At 45.4% G+C, this 26,033-nt stretch overlaps 2 protein-coding genes across 6 annotated transcripts; one reads left to right on the plus strand and one right to left on the minus strand.

Annotated features, from left to right (window-relative positions):
- Positions 1 to 82: 82 nt before the first annotated feature.
- LOC101064170 (alpha-internexin-like) lies at positions 83 to 13,510 on the minus strand. Of its 2 annotated transcripts, none has more exons than XM_003963894.3 (5): positions 2,479 to 2,840; positions 1,836 to 2,066; positions 1,236 to 1,763; positions 658 to 782; positions 83 to 580 (listed from the first exon to the last, which is right to left on the minus strand). In XM_003963894.3, exons 1-5 carry the CDS (start codon positions 2,752 to 2,754, stop codon positions 388 to 390), a joined length of 1,353 nt encoding a protein of 450 aa, XP_003963943.1. In that variant the 5' UTR covers positions 2,755 to 2,840; the 3' UTR covers positions 83 to 387. The 2 variants fall into 2 exon arrangements, with proteins under 2 accessions (XP_003963943.1, XP_029691588.1); XM_029835728.1 differs by lacking the exon at positions 2,479 to 2,840 and adding an exon at positions 13,217 to 13,510 and having other exon boundaries at positions 374 to 580.
- On the plus strand, positions 2,727 to 25,820 carry sertad2b (SERTA domain containing 2b). 4 transcript variants are annotated; one of them, XM_011603170.2, is made up of 3 exons: positions 2,727 to 2,848; positions 4,420 to 4,665; positions 22,177 to 25,819. In XM_011603170.2, the coding sequence occupies exon 3, from the start codon at positions 22,181 to 22,183 to the stop codon at positions 23,453 to 23,455; it is 1,275 nt and encodes a 424-aa protein (XP_011601472.2). In that variant the 5' UTR covers positions 2,727 to 2,848; positions 4,420 to 4,665; positions 22,177 to 22,180; the 3' UTR covers positions 23,456 to 25,819. The 4 variants fall into 4 exon arrangements, with proteins under 4 accessions (XP_011601472.2, XP_003963961.2, XP_029691590.1 ...); XM_029835730.1 differs by lacking the exons at positions 2,727 to 2,848; positions 4,420 to 4,665 and adding exons at positions 21,300 to 21,649; positions 21,681 to 21,776 and having other exon boundaries at positions 22,177 to 25,820; XM_003963912.3 differs by lacking the exons at positions 2,727 to 2,848; positions 4,420 to 4,665 and adding an exon at positions 15,709 to 15,876.
- Positions 25,821 to 26,033: the final 213 nt, after the last annotated feature.

The raw sequence follows: 26,033 nt of genomic DNA on the forward strand, positions 1-26,033 counted from the left end.
CTCAGTTTTTTTGATGGGATCGTGTTATAATGGAAACTCTTGTTGCAAACTTGACTCTAAAAGGACGAGGAAGGCAGTTTGATTTAAACTTTTATTGGGTGCAGGTGAAATGGCAGTTACCATGGAGACTGCAGTCAGGTGAAGCGACTACCGTTTGATTCATAGACTCTTCACAGCTAATAAAAAAGAGCTACACGTTTAAGCACTGTTGTACAGCGCGTGTCTTTCTACTAAAGTGCTAGAATTAATTAATGGTAGCGGCAAACGGTTTAAAAGAGGAGATTTAGGGGGTTTCGATGTTTTCCAGCTCAAACTGTGTGATGGTTGATTGTTACAGCCTTGGTTGGTGTCTGTGCTCGTCTATCCTGCTGACGTTGCTGCCTCGGTTCAGTTGGAGTTGATGTCCGCTTCATCCTTGTCCTCGCCGCTCTCCTTCAAGCTCTCTTTGGTGGCACCGTCTTTCTCCCTCTGGCTGCTCCTGGATGGCCCGGCTGAGGCTCGGGGGGGCTGGTAGGCGTAGCTGGCTGTGCCGAATGACATCCCCGAGTTGAAGTGGGTCTCTTCCCCCTCCAGGAGTTTCCTGCAGGCGTCCAAAGAAAGGTCAGGCGGGCTCAGGAAGGCTGCTGAAATGAGCGAGGGGGGAGTTTAGCTTGGCACCTGTAGGCGGCGATCTCGATGTCCAGGGCCATCTTGACGTTGAGCAGGTCCTGGTACTCTCTCAGGTGCTGCGCCATCTCGCCCTTCATGCTCCGCAGTTCGGCGTCCAGCTGGCTGATGGTGTCCTGCAGGAAGAAGGTTTTAGGACAAAGGCATGACGATAGTCCATATTTCAACCGGCCTCAGAGGGCGCCGTCCTCTCGGCCACGAGGTGTGATTCTATCCTTTACTTAACCTTTGGGGCTTAACTTGACTTTCCCTAAAAAGCCAATGAAAGCCTTCCTGGGTCTGATTTAGCAACTCACTGCTTAATCTGATAAACATGCAAGGAGCAATTTGCTAAGAGCTGTTTCAGTCCCGCAGAGGCTTAATCTAAAGGACTCAGGCCGACTGAAGGTCACGTTTGCTCTAATGTGAAGAACGTGGTGGATTTTGGTAAAGCCAGAAACAAGTGTGGCACAAGAGTTTTGCTCTGGGAGACATCAGCATGAATTAACATTGTCAACAGTGGGTGATGATGGAGAGAAGAACAAACTTCCCACTTCTCCTGCACAATAATCAATAATCGAACCGCTTACCTGCAGGGTTGTGACTTCAGCATTGTGGGCATCTTCCATCTCTGAGATCTGCCTCTCCAGAGACTCGTTGGCCCCCCTCAGGGTCTCTATCTCGATGGTCTTGGACTGTAGCTGCCTCCTGAACTCGCTGAGCTCCTCGCGGCTGGCCCTCATGGCCTCGTTGCTCCGGCTGGCCTGTTCACTGAGGCTGGCAAACTTGCCCTTGTACCACTCTTCGGCGGACTGCAGGTTCTTGGAGGCGATGGACTCGTACTGGTTGCGGATCTCCTTCAGCGCCGAGGTGAGATCTGGCTTGGAGTGCTCCAGCTCCACGGACACCTGCTGCGCGTCCATCATGCTGCTCAGCTCCTGGATCTCCTCATCGTGCACCTTTCTCATGAAGGAGATCTCGTCCATCAAGGACTCCACACGGCGCTCCAGGTCCAGGCGAACAGAGGTGGCGTCGTCCACATCCTTCCTGAAGGATCTCAAGGTCTGCTCCACCTCCTCCCGCGCCCTCATCTCTTCTTCGTACTTTACACTGAGCCTCTGCAGTTACACAAGTGATAATGCTGAAAATGAATTCCGAATCTTGATCCAACCCCCCCTCACCGGTTTTACCTGAAACTCGTCCTCCAGGTTGTTCCGTTCGATCAGGTAGCGGTTCTTATCCCTGCTCAGCTCCTCAACCTGCGACCGCAGGTCCCTCAACTCCTGCTGGTACAGCTGAGCGACGCGCGACGGTTCACTCTGCTTCTGCCGCAGACTCGCCAGCTCCATTTCCAGCCCCTTGTTCTGCTGCTCCAGGTGCCGGACTTTATCGATGAACATGGCAAAGCGGTCATTCAGGCCCTAAACGACACAAGAGTAAACACAATCATGCACCTGTAACGGAGGAAAATGCGCTTTCATAATTACTGTACAGTGCATCTTCAATGAAAACACGTGTGGTGCTGTTAATATTAATATCTTCTCTGTAATGACATTTGTCAATTCATCACAGAATAAGAATAAAGTTTGATGGGATAATGGGAAAGAGGCAAAATATGAGTAAGATCCACATTTCCTTTTTAAAAAAAAATCAAAAAAAAATCAGACAGACAAGGATTTCTTATGATATTTATGTTTGGTGTTAGGAAGTAATGACATCCGGAGGGAGTTGTGTGAATTCATCAAAGATGATGAAACTTCCTTTAATGTGCTAAAATCATCTAATTCATACACACAGTCCAAAACCAAACCTGCCAGAAACACGTGTCCCCACCTGCAGCTGCTCCTTCTCGTTAGTTCGAATGACTTTGAATTCATTGTTCACCACGGAGGTCTGGGTCAGGTCCAGGGACTCAGCGGGCATCAGGCTGAAGGACCCGGAGGGCCGGCCCACCTTCCGGTACATGTTGACGGTGCTGTTGTGGGACGGGGGCATGGCACGGAGCCCCGAAGTGGCGCGGCTCATTCGGTTGGAGGACACGGACATCCGCAGAGAGTCCCCGAAAATCTTCCGGTAGGAAGACTGCGTGTAGCGGTCTCCGAGGCTCATGCTGGCTCCGAGTCTCAGATAAAAACTGAGGCGCTTAAAGGGCTTTACCCGAGCTTATAGACCGCAGGTGGAGCGAACCATTCACGCACAACAGGTAAACTGCGTTTGTAATTTTTACACAGTGAAGTAAAACTACAAAAATAGGTTTAATGTCAACACTCATTAAACCAAAAAGTGGAAGACATTGTAAAGTTCAGATATTTTCGCCTACTTTTGTGAGGAAGGATGATGGATTTGTCCGAATAGCATCACCTGGTGCGTCACCTGTTTCTCCTGCCACACCAGCAGGGGGCGCATTGTTACTATAACCGAAGCGCTGACGTTTGAATGTGAAGAGAAGAGATTATTATACATATATGAGTCGGCAAAAAGGCCTTTTTCAATCTCTGGTCAGATAATAGTGACAAATTATTTTTCTTAAAAGCTTTCTGATAGATAATTTAGTATATATGCAGAATTTTTTTTAAGATCGAGTACCTGAATGCACAAACCATATAAAATAACTGCCAGCGTAGGTTGGATTTTTTTTTGTTGCATCTTGCAATACGTTTAAGAAAATTTGATTATGCAATCATGCCTTCGGTAATTAGCCTGCAGTGACGTCATATTCCCACGAGGGGTCAGTCAATGTCCCTGATTCTTCCTCCACTTCTTACCCTCAAAAATGAAGATAAGATGAAGAGACTTCAGAAATATAAGTAACATTTGTATATCGAGAAAGTCTACACTTTTTACGCGATGTTATATATATGTATTCGTATATTATATTAGATGTAGATAGTTTTACTCTATCAAACATTTTGAAAATATATAGAATATCAGCATCACGACTCTCGTCACTTCCTTCTATGAAGCTAAAATATAGAGGATAACCACGCTGTCAAATTTGAATTTATGAGGTCACCTACTGTCCCATTTCCTGTTTAATTTTAAGAGATCATAGAGGAACTTATAGGTTATTCTTCCTCTCTCGGACAATGATGGTAGAAGTTACTGACTTCAACCTGTAAACGGTCAACAAAGACCTCAATTTTAGTGTGATTTAGTATATTTTTAAAGCACGCATTTCGGATAAATCTGAATTTTATGCTGGCCTGTGCAGCATACGTCCTAGTCACACTGATCTGTGCGTAACTCTGATTAATAACTTTATCAATATTGCCTATTCTCATCTGTACACATCTCGGTGGGGTCATTATCGGGGTTATTTGTAGACTCGGTGCGTTTATCTGAAAACTAGAAAGTCACATGACTCAGTCGGTCAATTATTCATGACGGCGCCTCGCTGACCACGCCCACTTGTCTTTTAATGGTCAATAAGAACCGGCACTCGGTGCCCTTTAAAACGCACACCCAGTCGGCATGTGTGCGTTTTCCGTGCGTGGACCGAATCTGTGCGGGTCCCATTGGCCGCCGCCGCGACAGTGGGCGGAACACGACGTCCTGACTCAGCCGTGAGTCACCGCATAACCCGTCTGTCACACGCTGTCCGCTGGTTGCCTTCACGGACCGTTGTAATCAATAAACTCACCTGTCCTCCAATACATATAGGCGGTGAATGCTTGAAGTCAAAGAGTCTAATCAGTGATTATCAAATGAAAACAAAGGAAGATGATTTTAGTTGTATCGTTGATCGAATCTTTGTTTAATCTTTCCCGTCCGTAGGGGTGGATTCTCATTATTCCTACGCTGACTGAAGGCAGCACGGCTCTGCCTGCTCTTGACTTCGCTTTGGCAGCGGCTGTGACTGTGGAGACGGTGGACCCATCCCGTCCGCACTCCGTCGGATGTAATCACAAAGTCTCAGATTTAATCAGAAACATCACGAATCTCTGACAGAAGAACAGGTCCAAACCATTCGTCGGTGTATTTTCTTGCTCTACACCGTGCTGGACAGATCTGCCATACAGGGTGAGTGACCAAACTGATGCTCCGCCAGTCAGTCTGACTTCTTATTTGTTTTACACACGCGCATGTTGGCACCTTCTGAATCTCCTCAAACGTGTCTCGCAAAGCAGCATCCACATGATGTTTACGTGTGTGACGACATCATTAGGAGGTTTCACAACTGGAAAAGCGCCGAATGGAATTCCCGTTACGCAGCGCCTGAACAGGGCAGAACCATGGTTCTCTGGCAAAATAGTGGCTTATTAAAGTTCTATTGCTGTTTATGGCTGCTGTGGATTAAAGGCAAACCCCGATAGCACCCACGTGTGTAACTGCATGTGTTCTTTTTATGTAAATAACGGGTACAGTTAGAGCGCCCTTGCGTTGAATGAGTCGTGGAAGATGAAGCAGGTGTTGTCGCCGTATTGATCACATGTAGGATTCAGGGATTGGTTGATTAATCACTTTATTTTATGGGATTGGAAGTTTATTTGAAAGGCAACAACTTTCTGTTTGTCTAGACAGTCACGAACCTGACGGTGTGGACTGGCACACCGCTCCTGGGCGCGTGTACTCTGCTGCTGGCCAGATTACATAAGCACACACACACATACACACACACACACATACACACACACACACACACACACACATTGACTGACATGATCTGCGGCTGCTCCATTGCTGCTCTTTGGATCTGACATTCGCCCGAGATTGTCCCTGATATGAAGGCAATTTTATTATTTTCACTCTCTAAAAACAGATTTACTTAAACTTTGCTGCTTCAAATATGTTATTGTCTTTGATAGAGGGTGCAATTATTTCAAAGCGCTATTGCTTCTTTGTTTGACCTCATCTCTTTTCCCTTCGTCAACAGGCCGTGACGGCCCTCAGAACTTTGTCCGACAGATTACGCAAACAACCAGGTTTCTAATTTAGCCGCTAATCCAGATTAAGGTGTTGTGGTTGGTCTGTGCTCCTGGCCCAGCACTCAGATGCCACAACCCATCTGGCTGACTTAAACTCTGCTGCTGGCCCCTGCTGACCCTATCAGACACCCACAAAAGTGACATTCGGCAGTATCAACCCTGGTGGCCACCTCCATCTGCAGGGCTCGCAGCCTTCAGGCTTGGAAACACCTGTCAGCTCCTTTGTTTACTCTCCTGACCTGTTGAGCAGGTGCTATTTTTTTTCTGCTTACTGCCATATAATGTGTCTGACGACCTCCTGTTTTTTAATGCATTTGGCACTCAGCGTGGAGAATCTGACGGAGACTGAGAGACAGAGAGGGAGCGCTCTGTGGACTATAAATAGACAGTGGGAGAGGGGTTGCGACGATAGCATCACCGCGCAATAATCTCCCAGGAGGACTAGCGTTGGTTCGCATGCATGTTGCTATCTGCTCCCAGAGAGCAGGTATCCGCTGAAGCTTCACCTGTCAGCGGGGTGATCTGTCGATCCGGAGGCTCGGTTTTTGTGCACGCATAAACCACCTCTTGTTGTCTTGTTCATCTGCTGCCCAAGGATAAAGAGGACAACCCCAAAAGGTCTGTTAGAAGGTTTGGACTTTGCTCTAAGGTTAAGGTAAAAGTTAGGCTTAGGCTGGGGGATGCATGCTGTCGATGACAGTCCTCACAAAGATAGAAATGTGTGTGTGTGTGTGTGTGTGTGTGTGTGTGTGTGTGTGTGTGTGTGTGTGCGTGTACCGAGTCCCAAGGGTTCACCACATCCTTGGCCCTTCAGACGTTGACCTCCTTTTCATTACTTGCACAGGCAGCAGCTTTTTGCCTTCCCTTCTTTCTCTCTCCCAAAAAATGAGTGTGTGTATGTGTTTATGTTTCTGGTGCCTGTTGGGGACCAAGTCTAACATTAAGCTTGTGGAGACCAGTTTGATGTGGCAAAGTGTTGTTTGTGAGACCCTAGTTGGGAGAGGTTGGGGTCCTTTAAAAGCACATAGAGTAAAATGAGCGAAACGTCCCAACAAGTACAGTAATTCCTGCCTCTGGAGACTGTAGAATTACCCTGGAGTACTTGTAGACTTCAATCAGCATTACTGCAACAATTAGACTCAACAGAACTATATATTAATAAATATTTTTTATAGAAACAACTTTGCTTTATTGTTATTTTAAACATGATTCATTTTTTAAAGTACAATTTTAAGTTTATTTATGATACCTATCACAGTGCATTTAGTTTTAAATGACTTATAATTAAAAGATGTGAGCTGCTCACATAAACCTGAGGAGGATCTCAGGTTGATTGGTCAAGGATTTGATTCCATTTTCACCATTCCACTGATTTTCTTTTGTAAAAAGGTTTTCTACACTACATCGACCCTTTTCATTTTTCCTCTTTTCAAGTCTTATTATTTCACACTGTCTCAGGTGAAGAAGAAATGAACTCTTTTCTCTGATTTACTGCTCAGTTTACATGACTGCAGAGTTGCTACCAACAATAAGTTCAACATTTTAAATATAAATATATATAATTATAGTTCAGAAGTGAAATATATTTGAGAATCATAAAAAACATTGAACTGAAACAAGTCACAAGGGGGTCAGCACCGAGCCAAATAAAACCCCACCTCTTCTCTTCAGGTGCAGATTTGGACAAAGGATTTGTCCAAAGGTGGATCAACAGAGACGTTCTCCTTCACGTGTTCTCCTCCATTTGGTTGAATTTGATAAAAGGACTAAAGTTTAACATTCCACAGCCCCAAAAACATAAAAAATATAGGTATATGTCCTGTTGCCATCCTGCTCTTCAACTCACTTTTTAAAATTAATTACATTATTTGTTAAATACAACTGCCTTTTGCTGTTTCATGGACAGTGGTGATGTCTCTTTGTAATTGGTGCGATTCCTGATGGGAATATCTGCCTGCTCACCAATATGCACGATATGTAGCTGTAGCGTGTTAAAGACAACACGGGGGCAGCAGTTATCACACAACTGAACATGATAACATAAAATACTTTGTACCAATACGACAATCCTGTGTGTAGATGTGTTTCGATGTTTCATCTCCTTCTCTACGTATTTAGCAGCTTCTCTGCAAGTCCACTTTGAATAAACGCTGCTGTTTTACACGTCCACCAAACAAGATAAACTGGCTTGTCTGCTTCATCTACTAGCCGTGCTAAGCCCAGCGGTGTGTTTATCAGCGATAGAAGTTTGAATTTAAAGTCCCTCTGCACCAGATCTGCTTCTATTGCAGTTCTTGGTGGCAAATCTTCACCTTATCTAGGCAGATTAACCAGGCAGGTTAACCAGATAGGAAATGCCAGGTTTCAAGGTAGCACAGCTGCGATGTCGCTACATTTAATCGCTGCTATTAAATGAATCGATCAGATCTAGTTCTAGATCCGACCTGGCCGTTGTTCTAGTCCAGAATACATTTAAAAAGGTTACAATGCAGAACCTGGACATGGTTGCTGGACAGATACTTGTAGACCACTAAAAGGCAATAGACATATATATTTTTGCTTCAAAATGTAAATATTTCATAGTTTATTTGCTTTGAAGACAAGTAGAATTATGGACAAAGAAAAATGTTTCGTAATTTTTACAATTTTCTGACATTTTATGAGTCCAAATGCTTCTGTGCTCAACTTTTGTGGTGCAAACAGCAACAGAATTAAAGTCAATAGAGTAGTTGTTAGTTGCAGTCCTGGAATATGACTTTAAATCCATTTATCGGTCCCAAATGGTGAATCTGATGATACATTTACTATCTGTTACATTTTGGAGCCCAGTTAGCTGTTGTTTACCCACATTGAAACCTTTTTATTCCAATAGTCATTCAGATTGAGAGTACACACAGTAATCTGTCACTTCTCCCCCTGTTGCTGCTGCCCTCCTACACCCGGACGACAGGCTGAGTAAGCTCTGCTGCTCTATCACGATTCAGCCTGACAACCCCATGCACGCTCGCACACACACCTCCATTGATGAATCCCTTCATTCACTCTCTACCAACACTCGTGCACCGCTGCCTTTTTTACCAAATTTTGTTCTTTCTGTCTGTGCCATCCCTCCTTCACCCCACCCCCCCCCCCCACCCCACCCCACTCTCTCTGCTGGCTGCCTTCAGGGTAGCAGAAGGGAAGTGAATGGCTTCAGCCCTCCCAGCTGGTCCCATCACCCGGCAACCCAGAACAAAACAAAAGAACACACACAAACGCGCACACACACACGCACGGTCACACCGGTTAACTAACCGATGAGAACATGCGTGTTCTTAGACACATGCAGAGAAATATGTAGATGAATGTGCGCGCACACACACACACACACACACACATACACACACACAAACTCACATTCGTAAACAGACTCCCACCCGTAACCCTTCAGACCCTTCTCCCCTCCCCAACACCCCCCTCCAGAACAGACACCCAGTCCTTTGTCCACACTCTGCTCTGCTAAAAAAATATTTTGGGGGGAAAAACAGAGGAACATATGTGTTAAAAAAATAAGGGCAAACAGAACTTGTTGTGGTTGTGTTGGTGCATAAAAAGTAACACAACAGATCTCATTAAAGTTCAATTCTGTGTGTAAGTAGCCCGAAAAAGGGTCTGGGAATTTCAGGACTGGTTTGTGAAGACAGCTTAAACCTCACAGGAACAGTTTTTTGGGGGAAAAGGAGAAAAGAGAAGAGAAAGCTCAAAAACTTTAAGGTAACACAAAAGTTCTGAAGGACATTTAAACCTTGATTCTTAATGGATGATGGAGGAGTTCCTCGGAGGTGAAGCCAAAGATTCCCAAAACATCTTCTCAGCATATGTGTGTCAGATTTGTGATGAATTGGTGACCTGCATTTACCATCTGCGAGGACCATCCTCTCCCCAACATCTTCCTTCTGGAAGAACGCCGCAGTGTTCGAGGGGTTTTATGGGAAATATAAACCTTCCAGGGTGTCCTGGTTCTGTTTCAGGGTCTTCTCCCAGTCCAGGAGACATCCTGACCAAATGCTCGGACGTTCTCCGCTGGTTCCTCTGTACTCAGCGGAGCAGCAGCTGTACTCTGCTCTCAGTTGTTTAAGCCCCTCCCACTCTCTCCAAGGCCACGCCCAGGCAGAGGAAACCCATTTCAGCTGTTTGTATTTGTGACTTCATTCCTTTGGTTACTACATAAAGCTCATGACCATAGGTGAGGATGGGAATGTAGATCGATTAGGGCTGTCTACACCTGAATGTTCTCTCTTTTTGTGTTAATTGCTTGATCAGTTTTTTTTTTTGATTGTCCACAACTTCCCACTGTTTTACACATAATTATAAACACACCCCAGAGTTTAAACCCTGTGTGTACGGCGTGGTCGAATCTGCCTAAAGGCTGGAAAAACTGAGAAGGCTGCTTCTTTAAAGCCTGCTGGCTCTCTGTGGAAGATTAATGACCTTCCTGTTTTCAACTACAGGATCTCCCTCTACAGAGTTTACACTGCGGTTCAGTTTGACTGCAGAATTCATTGTTAGAGGGGAGACGGCCAAAAAACCACGTGAAAGTGGAAGCACACTACGCGCACACCAGCAAAGCAGCTGTTATTTTGCCAAGATAGCTACCACCGTACTTACAGTGTGAATGAACACTCGCACTCCTCAGAATGGCGCTAAATCTGAGGCCCACGAACGTAGATCTCAGATTATGGGAATTCTCCACCATCAGTGTCTTTTTTCCCCCCCAGTTTTTCCCCCAGTGGACACAGTAGTATCTCTGTCTCATCTGGACTATTGGTGAGTTGTCTCACTGGAATGTGGCAAAGGAGTTTTTCTATGGATGGATACACACAGACACACACACACACACACACGCAGAGGAAGGTTGGAGTAAACCTTTTCACATAGCTCTGAGCCAAAAACCATTAAAGCACACAACGGCGTATTGTGTTCTATGTCTAATGTGGTTATTACAGTGTCTCTTAATGTCTTGGCCGGTTTAACTGATTTGCATCATGTGCTCCACGTTGGAACTTTAGCATTTTTCAGCAAGCAAATTTCAACCTCGATCATCTGCTACAAGCGCTTTTACCTGCTTTTCTGTTGATTTGTATTTCACAATTAGCTGTAATTTAAGGAGCAGCTTGGCAGCACAAACCCAGTTCGTCTCAGAAATGGTGAAAAAAAAAGAAGAGCGGAATGACCAAGAGAGTCAGTGCAAAAGAGAAAGAGAGAACAACAACTTCTTTCCTGTAAGTCACCTGACACTGGAGGCGTCACACAGCCATGAGTAAACACACCTCCTTCCAGCTCCCTCGCTCTCATTCTCATCTATGTCTCTCGCCCCTGTTCTTAGTCCGTGCTGAAGGCGCCAGGCCTGCTCCTATATGAAAAGTTTCATTTGGAGCACTCTTAATAGTTTCCATTTAGATGGCTAAGGTCTTCCATTTGTGCACAGAAGGTGTTGTTTTGACAGGGAAAATCCAGTTTAATCAAACAGCTGCATCCGAAAGGCTCCAGAATGTGAATCATCAAATTAAGGAGGCCCCTTCTTGAAAATAGAGGCTAATGAGGTTTCTTTCAGCGGGTTCAATCTGGAGAATTAAACCTGCTCTTAGTCACTAACAAAAAGCATTGTTGCAGATACCACCCAGCAGGAATGATAAATGATTCCTCCAACTCATGTTTCCCGTTGTCTCTCTTTGACTCACCCAGTTGGATGGCATTGCTTTCAATAAACTTTGCTCTTGTTGCAACATGCATTTTTGTGCAAGGGGCCTAAATTGGTGTCATTAAAGGAATTGTGAAGTTTGAGTTCCAACGCTTCACTAGCTCCAATTAAACCAGCTGTTTGATGCGTCTTTGCTGTGTTCATGTTACCATAAGATTTTGATTTTGTCAAACTTTTTATGCCGTACTTGTTTCGCTGGATTGCCTCCCCCATCATTGACATGACCCCCAATGGCATTATTAATATGTGACTGTGAGGTTTTGGTTTTACCGTCTGGAAATGTCAGGATCATGTCCCTCCCAATCTGTTTGAGCCCTGGTTAGTTTGATCGGGGGAGGTGCTTAAGCTGTGATTCCAGTTTGGACCAAACAGGTAGATCAGCACCACATAAAAACCCAAAATTCAACTCTGCACGCTGTCCTGAGACGTGTCTGCACGGCCTTCCCGGTATTTGTGCACTCCAATGACCTCTTCCTATTAAACTTGCTCTTTTCATGAGCAAAGATTGTTTCATTTCTCTCAGCGTACTCGAGAAATTCAAATTAACACCTGAATGATGATTTATGTTAAATACACACCAGTAGTAGCTAGTAACTACCACTAGTGGCTAGCAAACCAAACTGTTGCACTGAGGAGACAAAAAAGCTCCGATGTGTCGTCATTTTCCAGAGTTCCAAGACTAAAATGATCAAAGTCTTGCTTAACTTGCAGGGTGCTTGTGTGCGCGTGAGCAGAGGAGCTGCGATACCGATCATGGATCCATCACTTTATTGATAGCAAACCTGACCGTGTGTGTGATGGAGCCTGGGAGGATGGCGGATGCTCCGAACAATGGGACAAAGAGAGAGAGAAGGAGGAGGTAGAGACAAAACAGGGGGAGAGAGAGAGAATGGGAGAGAAAGCAGATGGGTGTTTTTGGTGTGGACCCCCTCCCCATCCTCCCCTTTATCTCCACGCTGAACCACGCCCATGTCTAATAGTATTAATAATATTCCGGTGGCCCTTTCACACAAAAATCGGCCAGCGCCCTCACATTTGTCTGCCCTTTATGCACCTTTTTTTATTGGTTTTTAACATGTCTGATTAAATGCTCAAATGCTTTAACTGCTTTATTATTTATACCAAAGAAGAAGTAAGAAAACTTGAACATTTCCTTCCACTCTTATCTTAAAACAGACCTGAGATTATTTATTTAAGTATTATTTCAGTACATTCTGTCAAGTGTGAGATATTTAAATATTTCCAACCCTTGAATACTGTTGAAATGGGCATTTATACTCAAGGAATTGTGCACGTATGTGTAAGTCAAAAATACATTTAAGGACTAGTATACCTTCCAAATTACTGGGAAACAATAAATATATACTGTGTATGTGTCTCAGCCTATGTTTTTCTCTCTGTGTTCTTCTCTTTGGCTATTTTTACCTAAACCTAAGTGAAAAAGTTACAAATTACTCTGCATGATTAAAAATGACTATATTAATTCTGCTGATTACTGTACAGAAAGTGCAGAACTATGAAATATAGAAGCCAAACTTAATCCTGGGTCTAGTGTTACGTTGTCTTTAAGGAAACTTGTAAGTCCCGATGCCTCAACAAACGTTCCCGCTGTGGAGTTTAATTCGCAAAAGCAACTTTGACCGTTAATATTTCTTATTTAGCACTGGGCGGTTAAACTGTTCTGCTAATTGACACGTAAAAGGTTAATGTGACGCTTTCGCAGGTTCGGTTTTATTAACAGATGACAGAATCATTTGCTCCTTTTGTGTGGGTTTTGGGTGAATTTGGACAGCAAACTCCCCTGAATATTAGATGACAGGCGACGACAAATACAGGGGTTTTTGTGCCATGTGGGGCTTCAAAGGTGTAACTTGCTGTGTGTGGTTGGAGTGACGAGTGAACTCACCATGAGTCAGGCTTACGTCCTTTCTGTGACACGCACACAACTCAACAATGGAGTTCATCTCCTGTTCGCATCACTGTGGATTCTGATGCCTTTGGTTGATTCACCGTCATGTCGTCCCAGAAAATCCAGCAAACCTTCAGAATCAATTAAATGTTTGGGCAAGCTGGGGAAAGAACTGCAGAGTGAGAGACAAAGACTGGAGGACGGAGCAACAGCGAGGCACGGAACAAGCAGATTCTACACAGGGAGAGGGAAAATAAAAGAGCCAGGATGAAATAAATAAAGATAGATGAAGGAGGGAGGGAGGGAGAGATGTGGGTGCAGCTCTCTCCAGTTGGTGTTGCTATGGCCCTGCCCTCCCTGCTCACTGAGCCATTTCCTGTTTTTGACCTGAAATCTTTATTTAGAGCCATCCCTCCTCTCTGCTCTGCATTCATGACTCAACTCAGACTCCAGAGAGATGAACACAGAACTAAAATCAGACCTCCATTCAATGCTGAAGCTAGCGTCGCTGCCAGGCTCAGAGCTAGGCTAACCCCTGCTGCCAGTTCATTCTGATGTTAACGTGGTTTATGTGGCATCACCAGAAACGAGGGTCCAGAAGATTAATAGTCATTATTTTAATGGCGGCCATCTTGCTCCTGCCTCACACTCAGCGTAGGAAGCTCGAAAAATGCCTCACTGCTACGTTTCTATGCTGAAATTAAATCTAAAAATAGCTCCTCAGCCCTGATGGATTCTAAGTGCTGACAGTAACATTAGGTAAATTAGCTACGGTAGGATTAATCTGTATACTTTTGGCTAAACTGGCTAACTCTGAAACACCTCCTTTTTTCCTGTTGCATTTAACTTTGTACAGGCAAAATTTGTGCGTCGCTGTCACTATAGCAACAGTGTTTTCCTATGTTTACAACTTGATTGCAGAGCTTTTCCAATGCACAAGTTCACAACATACTTTGACTCCAAATGAACACCAGTGGAAGAGGGAAGTGTTCGCTAATCTAATTTAATGCAGGGTTTTAAAACTATTTTATTACCGTTTGAGTTCCTTGTGCAATGAAAACCTTTTCCAGTTTTGGGTGCCGTATTGGCTTTAATGCTGCTTTCCTGCACAATGATAGAATAAACTGATTCTTAAGAGAATGGTATCCTACCAAGATTAAGACATTTTAATGAAAAGGTGGGAATGAAAATGTTCACGCTGCAGATTTTTCAGACCCTCTCAGAGCAAGAACCAGGAAAAATTCAGACCACTGCATACTACACTAAAGGTGGATTTTACTTGCATCACAAAAAGTGTTTAAATTCATGCATGGGTGATAAAAACCTGGAGCAACTCTGCTAACCTAAAATATACCACGACATATTGTTCTCCCTTACCCAATTTCCGCTTACGTCTTCTTAAAAATGTGAACTCTGCACATTGACAGCAACCTTCTCTAATGGCCTTTTCCCCCCAACCTGCCCCTAAAGCCCCTTCTGGTCTCTTTCCATCCATCTTCACTGACGCTTATCGTTTCACTACACTTGGAAAAGATGGGCTATATGGAACCAACCAAGTGTCACAGTTTCATGGGGGTGATCCCACCCAGATGGTGTGTCCCATTCAATTTCTTGTTTTGTGACATAAACTACAGAAAATTTATTTTAAAATAAATAAACTGGACAATACCTTATGGCAAAAAAAAACTTGCCACAATCAGAAGTGGCCCATTGGCGAATCCCTCAATTAAAGAGTAGACTCTTGGATATTAGATCCAAACAGTAAACAGTAACAGTACTAAAATCTTGCACCTCCCAACTTCTATACCAGCCAAAATAACCCATGTTAAGGACAAAAAAATGACTGGGGCCATATTGAAGTGTGAATTTGTTAAAGTTGGGTTAAGTTTGGATCAAGGTTTGGATTGGACTGACACAAATGAATAGAAGTAGACTGTAAAGGCTCCACTAATGTACTGTATTTGTTCAAGTCTCTCTCTGTGTGTGTGTGTGTGTGTGTGTGTGTGTGTGTGTGTGTGTGTGTGTGTGTGTGTGTGTGTGTGTGTGTAGGCGGGGCAAACCTTACGACGCCACTTCTCGAGACGCAGCTGCTCAATTTCAGTTTCACCCGCTGCCTTCAAGTACAGCTCGCAATATTAAACACTCAAACACCATCGAGCCTCCCATGCCAGTAGTTACAGCATTGTAACACAATTAAGAGTACATAATCGTTCCTTTAAGATAATGAACCTTGAAAAACAAACGCATACACCCAAAATTATTCAGATTAATTTAACGGGTAGCATTAAGACTACGCGCCTGGCTTTCCAATCAAATACATCACCTTCCGGAAAATTTCTGTTAGACATGGAAGGAAGCGCAAGGGGTTTTCTGTGCACACTGTTGTGTCACTCTCATAATATAGTTTGTGTCTGTAATTTTACACCGAAATGTGCATGGGTGTAAAACGGACGCGCACGTGTAGTCCGCGGCGAAGGTATGTCCGACAGCCCGTGAAGGCGGCGCAGCTCCTGTGAGCGGAGGCAGTTTTCTCCTCCTCTCAGCGCCATTGTGTGACAGAGTCTCCGGGAGTCAGGACGGCCCGTTCCTCTGTACACGTCGGGACTGTTTAAATACCCTCCATGTTTCTGTTTCGAGCTGCGGTGGACCTGGATGTGGTAAGACCCCGTTTCTCTCCTCCACGCTGGAGCGATAGACTGAATAACGAGGCAAAGACGGAGCTAACTCGGCGTTAGACGGGGCGAAGGCTGCGGTTTTAGCGGTGTGGGCAGCGGCGTCCGGATGAAAAAGTTTTGGCGTTTAATGGGTAATATCTGGCCTCACCGCCGCTCGTTCTGGTTCTACTTGAGTCCGTATCGACTCCAATTAATATTTAAGGCAGGATGACCAGCTTTCTGAGTTAACACAACAAAGAAAAGTCTGATAAACTTACTTCTTTCCCTTTTGGTAACCTGCAATACTTCACATTCCGCTATAATGAACACGGTCGGTGTCGATAACGCCACTCACCATCACGATTTCCTCTGCAAAAAGTAATTTGACCCCGTTTAAATTTACGACCTACTTCGTGTTGTTGACGGTGGGAGCTTAAGACGTGATACTTGTCGGACCTTCCGATTCTAAAGAGACGCACAAAACACATTTATTTTGTCTTTCTCGGGGGTGACACTGGCTGTTTGACCCTGCTGAGAGACATTTTCCGGGGGGAAATTGGACGTGATTGTGTGTTAAGACTGCAGTTGTATGACCAGTAGTGGGCCTCCTGTTTCATAACACCTCATCAGGCTCCTGGAGCGACGGACAGCGCTTCTTCCTGACTTTTGCCACTTTGGTGCTGCTCTGCACCGCCTGCAGAAGTTTCTTTGCTGTATAGATGGGAAACCCACAACGTCGGATCAGACCAGATGAGCATGCAGATGTGATGCTGGGCTACACGATTGGCTGCAGTGGGTGAGCAGATGATGGCAGTGGCTGGTGGAAAAGCCAAAGAGAAGAGTCCAGGAGATGAAACAGGGTAGTAATGAGTAACAGTGCTTTGCAGGGGTCTTGAAGACACGCTGACTCGTGTGTCGCCGTCGGATGGGTGGTGCTGGAGACAGTACAGGTGCATTTATGGTTGCTGGTGGGGTGCGCAGAGCCGAAAAGGTGTTAAAATGTGGAGATTTAAGTTGGTCAGTGCTTATAAAACAGGTCGTAGGAACTCAAATATGCATGAATGATAAAGACAAAGCATAAAGACTAATTGCAGCTTTTAAAAAGTCGTGTGATGTCACACTTTTAGGGAGGTGCGCCCTGTCTGTTCTACGCTTTGCAGGCCTTTAACCAAACATACGGTGATACACGGTGGCTGAGAATTTAGTTTTTCTGGATAAAGTCAGAATATAGAAACACGTGCAAAAACGTGGAGACACGCACCCGGAGGATTGGGATGGATCGGCGCTCTGACGGTGGCCTCGGTGCAAGTGTCTGGGTTCCACTGTCATCGTCCGCGCTACCGCTCTACCGTCGTTTTATAGGTTCGTTTGCAGAAACATTTGACTTTCTTCTGGGGTGTTTTTTAGGCCCTCCTGCGATCGCATCGCTCAATGTCCACCGGAGTTAAATCGTATAAAATGTCCATCAGCGTAAATAAATCCTAATGCTCGCCTGAAATGGAAAGATCATACTTTTGACGTTACTTGGATTTTTTTTTTTTTTTTTTTTAATTTGCAGCATCATGTATAAGCAGGTTTTTCATGGTGTAATTACACAGCTGTAACTGCTTAATTACCCAGTCAGGGCTGAATGCACAGGCTGCTTTGCATCAGGCGGATGAGCTGTAGTAGCAGCGCGGCTAACGGTGGGTGCAGCGGCCATGCTGCCCTCACCAGGATCATGCTGGAGTAATAATGGTGCCGCTGCCTGCAGTAAAGATGATGACACTGGTGAACGAGGTGGGCGCTGTGGTAATTCAGCTGAATTTGCTGCAGTAAGAGCACGGTGCACGGATACCGCAGTAATAAGGTGGACTCCCCCACGACACCCAGGTGACCGGACGGGGATGCCGGGGTCTTCATCTGGGCCGGTGTCGGGCTGGAGGAGGCGGCGTACCGGTGGACAGAGCAGCAACATGTCAACACGTCTGCTGACCTTAATCTGCTCACTTCTTTTGACTTTTATTTATTGGCTTAAGTGTGTGTGTGTGTGTGTGCGTGTGTGAGTGTGAGAGAGGGAGGCATGTTTTAGTATGATACCGATGACAAGAAATTTGAGACTGGCACACGCCCACATACTTTGTGCGTGTTTGTCATTGACGTTCCTGCGTAGGTCTGCTGATATGAAATGATACTTTTTATTCAAGGAGGAAAAGCACAACTTCCTGTCCCTCCTGCTTTTGGTGTTTTATTCACATTTCTGAGCCGTGCAAGAGCTTCTTGCTGAGCTCAGCCTGAGCTTTACAGTCCTTCTGGCTGTTGTCTTGATATTTATCTTCTTGTTTCTTATTTTTTATTGCTAGGGAAAAATATAATTTTTTGCCGAACAAACAAGTTGGAACATAATAATTCAGTTAGAAAAATATTCAACAATTGTTCCGAGTTGTTTTTGTCAGAATTAAGACTCATTCTTGCAGAAAGAAATAGGAAAGCCTTCTAAATCTTTAAGCTTTTAGGTACACTACCTTGTGCGACACTACTTTTTATGCATTTTTGATGTATTTTTACAAAATTTTGCAGCTGTTGGTGAAGAAAAAAGCTGTTCTACTTGAGTGAAGCTAAAGGGTTAAACAGTGGCGACACCGTTGCGTTCCTCTGACCTTCGCACTGCTCTTTGCACACTGTGTGTAATGTCACTTTAACTTGTTACTACCATAAAGGCAGTGCAAAAACCAACATGAACTCAGGGGCTTTTGGTTTTAAACAATCAGGAAACACTGTAGGTTTCACCTTCAGCTCAAATTATAATTAAAAACAGAGTAAATCCTGCACCAGTCTGTCATTACGCAAGGAAACGGTAGTGGATTCTCCTTCTGATACTCAGCTGATTGGTCATGTGAGCATTGTAAGATCTGTCACACACACACACACACGCACACGCACACACACACACACACACACACACACACACACACACACACACTGCAACTCCATGTTGAAAGTGCTAATCAGTGTTTAAATAGAAGCTCAAACTTGATTTATTCCTAATATTGCCATAAACACCAGTTTAATGGAAGGGTTTGGAATTTTGTGTCTATTTTATTTATTCAGTAAAGGTTGGTAACCACAGAGTTGGTCTAAATTCTTCTGATTTTGTTGTCAAGTGAACACTTTTTCCCCCCGAGTTCATTGCAGAACAAGCCCAAGTAGAAGTAGCATTAGCACAATTTGCATAGTAGTATACTCTAAGTGCTAAGTGTTGCTTTCCTAAATATAAGGCACACACACACACACACACACACACACACACACAGACACACACACATAGAGTATCATCCGTGGATGCAGAGCTTTTTGCATTGCACACAGAAGCTGCAGAGAAGGTGGGATAAGCAATCCGCATGCACGCAAGTGTTTAATGCTGACACTTTGATATGGTGCCAGGCTAGCAGTGCCTTCATCTACCTGCAGTGTGCAGCGTGCATCCAGAGAACCTGAAATAGCCCAACGAAGAGTCGAGGGGGAGGGGTAGATGTGCAGCTCAGGCATGGAAACCCGCGTATCCTGTTACAGGATCATAATATCACTGCAGAGTCCATCCACCAGTGCTGCACTACGGCAGACGACACACTCCTGCTAGCTCCTGGACTACACCGCTTAACCCCGATCTGTGTGTGGGCACGACGGGCTGTTTACACCTGTTTTTATTTGTTAGACCACCAGAAAACACATTTCCTGATGCCATGGAGACGAGATCGCCACCTGATACAAACGTTTGAGTTTGGAGTTCTTTGCCGTGTTTTGGTGTATGTTGCAGACTCGTGAAAGTCTGTTTTCTATAAGTCAGTTTGCATCTGATTTATAGATAGAAGCTAATGGTTTCTAAAGCTTCTAAACGTCTGATGAACGTCCAAAAAACGTACGTTTAACAACAGCTTTTCCCAACATGATGACAAACATTGTGGAAAATGGAAAGAAAGCTGTCAGGTATTCCCTTTTCGGCAGAGCGGGAGCATTTACTTTAATTTTGACACCCAGATTTGCATCTTATTGTGCTGCAGATGTTTGTTTTTTGTTCAGCAAAAGCAAATTTTAATCTAATTTCATTAGATTTTTATTTGGAATCATTTCTAAAGTGTTGATGAACATGGTAATAATTAATCTGGGCCATTATAAGTGTTTGTTTTTTTAAATACAAACTGCAAATCAGGGATTGTCCGTCTGTCGTGGCTTTAAAAAACAGTTTAGGCTCAGTTTATGACGCACCGGCGAGGAATGTCAGGAATCTGATGGCGACATTTCTGCTGCAGCGTTTAAATGGTTAAATTCTGGAATCCAAGAATATCATTTACAGCACCGACTTTCAAAACAGAAAGAAAACTTCTGGACCTGTGAACTTTGATGGAGGAGGGGACTTTAAAAAGGTGGCTGAAGGAGAGGAGAGGTGGAGAAGGGAAGGGAAGAGAAGGATAATGAAGTGGAATGTTAGGGGTGGGGCCGTTTTGGTATGTCAGCCCTTTACTGTGTGTGTGTGTGTGTGTGTGTGTGTGTGGAGGGGGGGCAGAGAGAGGGAGAGACATGTGCAGCTGCTTTGCCTCTCAATCACAAACCCACAAACTGCTTTGAAACGAGCTGCTGCTCTGCTTCTCTTTGGCACGACTCGCCATTTTCCTCGAAGTTCCACCAACAGCTGCAACCAAACGCACAGAAACGCTGCGACGATGCCTTTTGAAGCCCCCCCGTTCCCCTCTGAAAGCAGCTTTTCATTTTATCTGAGCGGTCTCTCGGTGCTGCCGGTGACAGAAAGACCAAAAATACCTTTCAGGATTTTTAAATCCCATAATCGGCGTCAAAGAATTTCATTGATTGATCACCACATTTAATCAGGGCCCAAAATTTGAGCAGACAAATTAAATCAGTCACATATTTTCCTGTCCTGAAAATCTAAATGGAATATTTATTAAAAACGCAAGAGCCCTCCCCCCTGGTTAAAGCTAAATTATAAAAATCTAAGGCTCAGAACGTCTTAATGTGCATAATATAGATTAAAGTGTGCTAAACCGGTGATGAAGATCAGCCTTGCTCAGAGGCACCACAGCAGTTGTGGAGGGAGGAGGCAAAGTTGCTGCTTTACCTCCCACCATTTTTTTTAAACCAGCCTCTCTCCCACCCTGCTTCTGCCTCCTCCTCCTCCTCCTTTTCATCTTCCTTCCTGCTCGCCATCAGCCCCCCCCCCCCCCCACCCCCCCACCCCTCCACCCCTCCACCCCCATCCCCTCCTCTCCTCCTGTTCCGCCATCCAATTCTTTGTCATCTCCGTGGGTGAATTCCCAGCTGATTCTGTTTGTCATGGCAACCAACCAGTCCTGGTGACTGGGCCTGCAGCTTACACTTCCTCTGTGTGTGTGTGTGTGTGTGTGTGTGTGTGTGTGTGTGTGCGTGTGTGTGTGTGTGTGTGTGTGTGTGTGTGTGTGAGAGACCAGGAGAGAGAATGTGTGCAAAGAGATGCATGTGCTGTGCGTGCGCGCATGCGCGTCTGTGTTTTTGCGTGCACCACTGGCTTCACGAGCCTGTCAGCCTGGATTACAGTCAGCAGCCATTCCTCTCCTTTGCTTTCTTTACATTCTTTTTCCTTCTCCGTCTCTCGCTTCTTTCGCCGCCGGCTCAGCTCCTCCCGCGTTTTCTCCATCTCCGGTTGGTTCCCCCGCCGCTGAGAACTTTGCGTAGATCCGGCCCGCAAACGCCCAACTCGAGCCCCTGTGAGAAGTGACCCGCTCGTACCTACGAGCGCTGCGCCACGGCTGTGAGAGGCGGAGATGAAGTGGCGGGTTGAGTTTGATGGGGCAGAATGGCATTTGAATCTATAGCAGTGACACAGGACGGTGGCAGCCGGTTCATATGGACGTTCATGCCGTCTGAAGAGTGTAAGTAATTCAGTCAGAATGGGGGTGGGGGGGGGGGGGTATATCTGCCCTACGATCCTGTGGCACAACATGGAACGCTGCTATTACGTAACTGCGCCAGGGCCTGTGCGCGTGCACGTGTGTGTGTTCAGTATGCAGCACCGAGCCTCCAACTCCAGATGCCGTTAGTTTCAATGTATGTTTTCTTTTTTAATCCCTGTTGCAGTCGGCTTGTTGTGTTTAAGCTGCTTTTTGAATCCTCCCAGTTAAGCTGCCGCTCTTGAGACCTACAGCTGCCAGCAGAGCCACACGACGTCAAATCATTAGTCCAAATAAAGTGGAGACAAAGCCGAATCCTCTTGTTTCTCGGTTCCGGTCCATCCTTAACCTCCTGGTTTTGTGTCTGTGTTTTTCTTTCCAGATATATGTTTGGTAAAGGCGCGAAGCGGAAGTTGGACGAGGATGAAGAGGGGCTGGAAGGCAAAACGTTGGCGGTGCCGGTGGAAGGAGGGGGGCTAGGCCTGTGCCCGGACGGCCTGTCCAAGGTGTCGTACACCTTGCAGCGGCAGACCATCTTCAACATCTCCTTGATGAAGCTGTACAGCCAGCGTCCGCTCGGCGAGCCCAGACTGGAGCGCCGCGTCCTCATCAACAACATGCTGCGACGCATCCAGGACGAGCTCAAGCAGGAGGGCTCCCTGCGCCCGCTGCTCTTCCCGCCCTCGCCCCCGCCTGACGATCCCATGGACGAGGGCTTCCGCGAGGCCCCGCCCTCGTTTGGCGTGATGACGGGGACGGGGCAGGTGTCCCAGCCTTCTGCACTGCTGATGCCCATGATTGCCCCTCCACCCTCTCCCCACCCGATGGTGCCTCCTAACTGCCAGGCAGCCCAGGCCTGTCCCGTCCGCGTGGAGGCCTGCCCCGCCCCTCTGGATGCATGCCTGACTCCAGCCTCTTTACTGGAAGAGGACGGTGGTGATTCAGCCTTTTGCGCTCCGTCTCCACCCACCCCTCCTCTTTCTCCTCCCCCGGCTCAGGCTCCACAGTTACCACTGGCACTTCTGCCCTCGAGAGCCCCCCCGCACGCCTCGTCCAACGGTTTCCCCTCTGCTCTGAGTGACATGGAGGTGGGCCCTCCGACAGCCATAACAAGGACAGCAGCATCTAATTGTACGACCGCGACTACCTCCTCAGCTCTGACGCCACTCGCCCAGTCCTCCCACTTAACAGCCCCCTGCTCACCCTCGCCCACAGGCCTGCCCAGAGACTGCAGGTCCACGGGCGCTAAACCAGAGCCCGCCGGCGTCTCGTTAGCAGAGAGCCGTTGCGCTGAAATCCGAATGATGGACGCTCTGCCCGCGCTGCCTCCCGGCGGCTTAATAGACGGTTCCTCCACTCCTTCCTCGCCATCTTCTTCCTCCCCCTCCGGGTTCCTCTCAGACTTGGCTCTGGACGATGTCCTGTTTGCGGACATCGACACGTCCATGTATGACTTTGACCCCTGTACAACAGGCGGCGCCGTGGGCGCGGCGGCGGGCGGCGGCCTCACTAAGCTCACGCCGCTGGTCACAGCAGACGATCTCCTGAAATCGCTGGCGTCGCCGTACAGCGGCAGCACCCCCCAGGTTTCAGCCAGTCAGCCTTTCAAAATGGATCTGACAGAACTGGACCACATCATGGAGGTGTTGGTGGGCTCGTGACTCGCCCACCTCAGAGAGCAGACTGGAATGAAAGATTCGGGAACAATTTGACTGTTCTCATTTTTGGGGGGGGGTTTTATAGATATTTTAAATCCTCTTAACGAATCGATAATTGTAAACATCAGTGGTGATGTCAGTCAGTACTACTATGACAACTACTAAACAACACTGTGCATGCACTGTGCTCGCTTTTCCACCTATGGAAACGAAGTAACCGGGAAACACACCTTTGTATTTCTTTACCTGTTGGACCTCCACCGACTCCGTTCATTCCCTAATCCCAGTTGAAAACTTTAACCCAAACCTAAGCCTTAACCCTAAAAAGAAACTGTAGATAGACAAAACAAATTAGGGCCTGTAGATTGTCCTCATTCTGGAGGACTTTACAGTCCTTCTGTTGTATCTCGCCGGGATACAGCTTTAGAAATACAACTGAAAACACGTGCACACTGAATTCATAGCTTTTTACAGATGAGTGCCTTTCAAAAAATGACCACTTACTCAATTCCATTTTTTTTTTACAGTATTTTTTTAAAGTTCATTTTACATCAGAAGCCCACAGAGGTCGCTCCTTCATGTATTTTATAATTTATTGTTCTAAAGTTATTGAGGTAATTTCTCACGATCAAATGATAATTATTTAATCTTATTACAGATGATACTTTTTATTCTTTAGGCGAGTGATGTAGGTTTTTACGAGAAACGCGTTGTTTTACTAGTGTGCTGCGTTAGCTTGGCTCTATAATTATGCTTTGGTATTAGCTGCAAATTACATCCCCTTTGTTTGATGAAGACGTCTGTTCTTCTGCACGTTGTCTTTGAGTTCACTTCAACGCCCCCCCCCCCCCCCACATCGACACAGACACGGGCCGGTTATCGCGCTTCACTTCAGTTAAATGCAAATGAGCGCCGCTGCGCCACCCAACTAAAACCATTAATGCAGCCATCTCACAAAGTATTATTTTCCAAAGGACAACGGAGACAAATTACAGCACAGATTCAGTATTACAGAGATCTCAGGGTTCATTACACATGCTTCCTTTGTCCCGAGGTGGGACCGAACCACACCCTCCCACCTTTGGCAGCTCTACGTTAGGACACCATGAACACACCGCGTCATCTGGGTGGAACTGACAACGCTCAGCGTCCGGATTTCCTCTCAGTCACATTCTCCATTATCAGTTTTATTAAGGGGCAGTTTCTGCGGCGTCATAGCCGACGCCGCTAATGCTATCCCTCCCGCTCGGACACCAGTTTAATCAACTTTTTCTCCCCGATTTAAATAACCACCAGGCTCCACCAGCCATGAAGCTCATCACAGCGCTGAACAGTCCTTTTTTCCCCTAGTTTCGTTGTTCCTTCCCAGCAAAACATTGGAAAATGTCTCCTTTTGTATTCAGGGAGACAGCAGTGAGTCAGCAAAAGCGAGACTTGGCAACCCGCCTTTTGCTGTGTGTTGGTGTGAGACTCAAACTATGAAAATGTCACTGAGAAAACGGCAACTTTCTTACAAAGCCCTTCTTCACCCTTTCCTCAGCTCACGGAGGGAAAACGCCTCGAAGTGAATCCAAAGCAGAACGTGTGAACAGACAGAAACACCAACTAATACTTTTTATAGACGACCGTTTTTTTGTTTTTTTTCTGTCATCACGTTTGAGTTGGAGTGCTTGTTCTTGCTCTGGTCAATGAAGTTATTTATTCGTATTTTTCCTTTTCTGTGTAAATATATTTATTTTGATGTGAAGTGAACCTTTGGATTGTAAATGTGTACAGGCGTGCGTGGAATGTACCTCGGATAGAAATGTGTCTGAGCGGAATTATGGGTGGAAGCCATTTTTATATACATAGATAGTTATTTTGTTTATCTATTTTTTTTTCTTGCTTTGTCATGGAATTTGGTGGCGTTACAGCCACAGCTTTATATGTTTTGTACTATTTTTTTTCTTCTTTCTGTCTGTCATGTTCCAGTTGAAGGCTAGCAGTTCACGCAGCAATACACAAATACTCGTCACCAACAACCTTCAGATGTCAAAGACTCCAAAGCCTCTCACAGATTCTGCAATGCCAAATGCCATGTACATAGTATGAACAACATCAAGCCCCAGAGACTTTTTTTCTTTGGATCAGTGTTCGTTACGGAGTCTGTTTTTGGCGCTGTCCGAGTGTTCGGCAGCTCAAAGTCGTCAAGATGGTCAAAATCAAGACTAAAAGGCTGTATTTTACACAGAACTCAGAGTTGTGCCTTTTTCTATGCAATAGAACACAGAAAATGATTACTGAATTGGGAGAATATATATATATATATATATCTATATATATCTATCTATCTATATCTATATATCTATATAGATATAGATAGATATATATAGATATCTTTTGTAAGTTTTTTATATATGTGGAATATATATACATGCAAATGTTGTGTGTGTATATATATATACAAATGTGTGTGTATATATACATATATATACATACAATAAAATATAGAAAATATATTGCTTGCCTGTGTCTTTACTATGAGTTTATGGGTGACCCTTTGGCTGTTGCCGCCCTTTTGCCTTGATTGACAAGTGCTTGG

Source organism: Takifugu rubripes, chromosome 4 (assembly GCF_901000725.2).
Source record: "Takifugu rubripes chromosome 4, fTakRub1.2, whole genome shotgun sequence".
Lineage (NCBI taxonomy): Eukaryota > Metazoa > Chordata > Actinopteri > Tetraodontiformes > Tetraodontidae > Takifugu > Takifugu rubripes.

Bases quoted from the DNA above. Each gene is read 5' to 3' on its own strand.
- LOC101064170 (XM_003963894.3), bottom strand. From the start codon at position 2,754: ATGAGCCTCGGAGACCGCTACACGCAGTCTTCCTACCGGAAGATTTTC. The intron at 2,067-2,478 runs GTGGGGACACGT...TGTGTCGTTTAG, and splicing joins ACGAGAAGGAGCAGCTGCAG to GGCCTGAATGACCGCTTTGC. The intron at 581-657 runs GTGCCAAGCTAA...GGACGCCTGCAG, and splicing joins ATCGAGATCGCCGCCTACAG to GAAACTCCTGGAGGGGGAAG.
- sertad2b (XM_011603170.2), top strand. From the start codon at position 22,181: ATGTTTGGTAAAGGCGCGAAGCGGAAGTTGGACGAGGATGAAGAGGGG.